The following is a 5,054-nucleotide window of genomic DNA, read 5'->3' as shown; positions in this document are numbered from 1 at the left end:
TGTTCTAACTAACTCTGTTCTAACTCTGTTCTAACTCTGTTCTAACTCTGTTCTAACTCTGTTCTAACTCTGTTCTAACTCTGTTCTAACTCTGTTCTAACTCTGTTCTAACTCTGTTCTAACTCTGTTCTAACAGTGTTCTAACTCTGTTCTAACTCTGTTCTAACAGTGTTCTAACTCTGTTCTAACTCTGTTCTAACTCTGTCAGCAGACACAGAGATAGAACAGAGTTAAACAACGGTCCAGTGTCTGTGACCTCACCCTGGGTTATGTACATGTCTGCTCTCCTGGAAGTAGGTTAAGCAGCTCCTTCCTCCATAAAACACAAAGATGACGGTTGGAGGGAGACAGAAGGAGCAGCAGGAGGAGGAGGAGGAGGTGGGGGGAAGGGAAGGGAGGAGGGTCACAAGGATGGACAGAGGATGATGGAGGAAAACTCTTAAGAGCAGAGGTGCAAGTGAGAGAGTTTGGTGACAAGTTCATTAATTTATTCACACATATGGCAAACATGTTAGTGTGAACATTATCCTAATTTCCAATCTGTATGTTTTTGGACTGTGGGGGAAACTGGAGAACCTGGAGAACATCCACAACCATACAGTGAGAACAGGTTTAGAGCTTAGGATTGAACTGCTGACCTTGTCGGTGTAAGGCTAGCTAGCGAGCTTCTCCACTGTGTGAACATTAGTGACCAGTGTCAGGTTAACTAGCCCGGTCCCAGAGGCGAAGGCTGTTACTGTACCTTCACATGATGGCCCTCCATGTAACGTGTAGCATCTCTGAAGAGACGATACATGACGAAGCCCTGAGGGTCGATGCTGTCGATCAGAGGGTAGGCTGTCTGAGAGACAAAGCAAACACACACATTTATCAGACTTATTTAAATGACACCTCCAATAACAACAACAGTCAGCCTGTTTACATGTTAATAGTCTGAATGAGTCTGTTTACAGAGCTGAGACGACTGTAAACAGTCAGACACAGACTGATGAGACTGACGACCGTTCACATCAACATGACACTGGAGTCTCTGAGGATTTGTCTACTGATAAACACACCACCTATTTCAAGACTGCTCACAGCTGAAGTGTGTGTGTGTGTGTGTGTGTGTGTCTCACCATGCCTGTCTCTGCAGTGAAGATGACAATCTCATAAAGCGGCGCCAACTGCTGGAACAGGTAGTCAATACCAGGACGTTTTTTAAATCTCCAGCCTGTAGACAACTAGGAAGAGAAAAAGACCAATCAAATGAAGTTAGAAATGATTGCTTGACTTTAAACTAACTGTACTGAAATGTCAGATCACAGTCATTCATCTGTTTCAGCCCCAGAGTCTACCTGATAAGAGGAGTGACATTCTGACCTCAGACTGAGGTCAGAATGTCATTCTGCGCTGCTGGAGTTAACATGCATGCATGCACACACACACACACACACATACACACACAGGTGTGATCTGCTGTCAATCAATAAAACCCACCCACGTTAACTGAACTTCGTAATCATGTGCAGTAAATGTAAGAGAAAAGAAGTTGATGTGTTTTTACAGGTTTGGACAAAAGAGAAGGTGGAGCAGGTGTCTAGTTACAGCTGCTGCACACCTGCCAGGTAAGAGGACGGTGTCTGTGTGTGCCTGTGCACACACACTTAAGGTGAAGAGTCAACAAGTGGACAGGTGTAGGGACACTCCTCTGACTCTTCCACCTGTCCCATAAACCATTCAGCCCATCTTGTCCCCCGGCCCACTTATAGCTCTACCTGTTGTATTTTTTATTCCTGTGTGACTAGATCAGATTGCTAATCTATGTGACAACTGACTGAATTCAAGTTCTTTCGTTCTTTCTATATTTTCTGAGTTGACACAGTAGGCAGCTGTGTCTGACTAAGGCCATGATTTGAGTGATTAACTCTTGTTTCATTCTGAAGAACTGAAAAGTTAAGTTTAACTCTAAGGGGACTTCCTTCAACATCCTGGTTCACGTCTATCACAGCAGGTGTGAACAGTAGTGTGGGCAGACGTACCGACCACTCAGGGTGTAACAGAACGTCGGTCAGCTCCAGCACCAGAGTGTAGGGAGGTTGGTAGTACGGCTCCTTCAGAGGGTCAGGCAGGAGTTTAGGACTGGTAGGTTCAATGATCATCTGGATATGAGTCACACACAAACACAAACAGAATCAACAGTCCACATTTTACATTCCAGGGACAAAACAGGAAGCCGAGTTCAGAGGAAATGATCCATGTTCTGTCATCATTATGGAAAACCCGGCTTCCAGACATGGGGAACACTCCTGCTCAACACTTCGTGCAAACATCAAGATAAAAATCAGCACTTAAGGGTTTTCAATGTCCAGAAAATGGGGAAGTGACCAATTTGAAACACAGATACTGAAACCAGAAGAGTAGTTTCTACATTCATCGCTGAGGAAAATCCTCTTCATTCATCTCAACTGTTGTGTGCGAGGAGTGTTCCTTCTAGGAACTGAGTTAAAACAAGGACAGGGTGCAAACCAGAGTCACATGGTTTACTGATCTAAACAGCACTCAGTTTCTGTTGAAAAGATCAAAATGACCCCTGAGTCCCCACAAGTGATTCAGCAGTGTTTTCAACTTCACACATCATGTAGACCTGGTCTGAATATAAACGATGGAGTGCTCCACTCGGGCTGCACCAGAGTGCACGTCCACAGAACAGACAATCAACTGACTCACACCACTGGTTTGACCTCTGGTCTCTTGGTCAGAATGTTCTCACACTATTTATTTATAATTAATATAATTAATTTTTGTTTAAAAGAAACCTAAAAAATACATCTTTTGTTTAAGTCAACATTTCAGATGTGTATCAATCCTTTTAAAAACTTTTAAACTATTACGCTCTGGTCTAATAAAGGCCTCTGCAGCAGCATGATGATCGTCAGACAGTTGATGTTTTAAAGTCAAATGTTAACCACATTTTCATGACAGAAAAAAGAAAACTCTCTCTCAGTATTTCACTTTTATGTCCCTCACCTGTCTGTAGTCCTTGAAGTATTTGAAGGTTCTTCTGAGCTGCTGAACAACAGGAGCATCTGAAACAGAACCAAACCAAACTTTCAGAAACCGATGTATTCATCAAACAAGCCGAGCTATAAATCTGTCACGTCATCTATATGAATTTAGAAGACAATGATCCAGATGTGGGACGAACATGTGGACAACTACAGCCAACAGACTGGACTTCTCAGCTAAAGACTCTAATACAACATGATGTGCCAGGGTTAGGGTAAGTCAGGCCAGGTCCAGTCAGACTACAGTCAGGACAACGGGGCAGACTCAGTTCTTATCAGCACTAAGTTCAGAACCCTGGACGGAGAAGAGGAGCTGCTGATGACCACAGTGATAGGACAGAACCCAGCTAATCACCACTCCTCCAGCTGATGACTAATAATAATAAAGACCTGCAGTCTCCTGGGACTCTGCACTCATTACTGAAAATAAGAACACAAAAGTGACACACACACGGGCACGTGCCTCCCTGTCCCCCCAGCTCTGAGCACCAGTGCTGACTTAGCTTAGCACGCTGTGGTCCCTGGAGACTTTATTCCCCTGAGTTCATAACAGCGTGCTACAACATGAAGCAGGAGCCATCTGCCACAGTCCTGCTGTAATGACGCGCTAGAGGGGAGCGTTCACTTTCAGTGTGTGTTTGCACCAATATCTGTGCGTGTTTTCAGATGGGGGAGGTGAATGATGACAGAAAAGTGACTGAGGGTGATTTTAAGGAATATCCATAAATGTTTAATTAACAGTCTTGAATTAGTAAAATATGAATAATGGTGGCATGAATATTCATAGGTCACATGTTTAGTAAAACACACCACTGTGACTAAACGTGCAGGTTTGATGAAAAGCACCAGCTTTACTTCCTCCCCCTCTTCTTCGCAGTTTCTGATCCCTCAAGTTAAAAAAATTATTATGATCATAGACTATAAACAAGAACTGAACACAGCTAAGAGTGAGTCAGCTGGTTTTATAAAGTAATACTACTATTGTATTAAGTTTCAACAAAGTTAACTTTTTTTTTTTAACTCTGGGTATCAGACAAACAGTTCCAGCAGCATCTTCACCTCAGTTTTCTGGTCTCACAGACACAGCCTGTGTAGATGAGAGGATTCCTGACTGAACCTGTTTTACTGAGGCACAGTAGGGGGAGGGGGTGGGGGGGGGTTACTACAACATTAAACAGACGGATACCAGGGGGTAGGTGGGGAGATTTGTGGGGGTTAGGTTTTTGGGGGGGGGGGGTGGGGGGGGGGGGGGGGGGGGGGGGGTTACTACAACATTAAACAGACGGTTCATAACAACAACTCTATAAACACACACCTGTGGTGGAGTTACAACAGCACTGGTATAACACACAAACACAATCATCACTTCACTGTTGAATGAATGTAGGCAGTTCTGTTCGGAACCGACCCTCCACTGCCAACAGCTGTACATGAAAACTCATTTACATTTACTGATCCACACCAGAGCAGCAACAACAGCAGAGATGGCAGCCTGGAAGGTCCAGAGGAGTCATGTCAACAATGTTGTGGTGCAGTGTAGTTGAAGACGCACTGGCTCAAAACACTTCTGACTCTTCAATAAACCTCCAGGTACATGTTAATGATGAACAGCAGAGCTGAAGGACTCCAGTCCACTCACCAAGTTGTTTTTGTGCTGGTGGATTTGTTCATTGCAAGATTTATGGAGTCTGTGTTTGTTAAACAGCAAGACAAAAAATATCTGGTTTACAGAACCTTAGTTTACAGCTTAGACAGGAAGACGTCAGGAGACAACATGGTCCCCTTTGTTATGTAGATCAACAAAGGAAAGTTATGATATCAGGACAAAAACATGTAGACACTGAATTGAATTAATTATGAAATAATAAAAAAAAAGATTAATTCACATCAAACTAGTAAAAAATGTCTGGTTTAACCAAGATGTTTAGACGGACAGGCAGGAAGTAAACATGAAAACACTAACACAAAAAGGCTGCCACATTTAATAATACATATAATGTGTACATG

The 5,054-nt window shown here is 43.2% G+C and overlaps 1 protein-coding gene across 2 annotated transcripts in view; it reads right to left on the bottom strand.

Annotated features, from left to right (window-relative positions):
• The window catches only part of timm50 (translocase of inner mitochondrial membrane 50 homolog (S. cerevisiae)), a 20,276-nt gene that overhangs the window by 3,258 nt on the left and 11,964 nt on the right, over nucleotides 1–5,054 (bottom strand). For both annotated transcript variants that reach the window (XM_008309545.3, XM_025054981.1), the window contains 4 exons: nucleotides 3,010–3,068; nucleotides 2,022–2,141; nucleotides 1,119–1,223; nucleotides 743–841 (listed from right to left, as the gene is read on the bottom strand). In XM_008309545.3, coding sequence (XP_008307767.1) covers nucleotides 743–841; nucleotides 1,119–1,223; nucleotides 2,022–2,141; nucleotides 3,010–3,068 — 383 coding nt within the window. The remainder of the gene's footprint in view (nucleotides 1–742; nucleotides 842–1,118; nucleotides 1,224–2,021; nucleotides 2,142–3,009; nucleotides 3,069–5,054) is intronic.

The sequence above is a fragment of the Cynoglossus semilaevis genome, chromosome 4 (assembly GCF_000523025.1).
Source record: "Cynoglossus semilaevis isolate Cse_v1.0 chromosome 4, Cse_v1.0, whole genome shotgun sequence".
NCBI classification, from domain to species: Eukaryota; Metazoa; Chordata; class Actinopteri; order Pleuronectiformes; family Cynoglossidae; genus Cynoglossus; species Cynoglossus semilaevis.
This window is presented reverse-complemented; position numbering and strand designations above follow the sequence as displayed.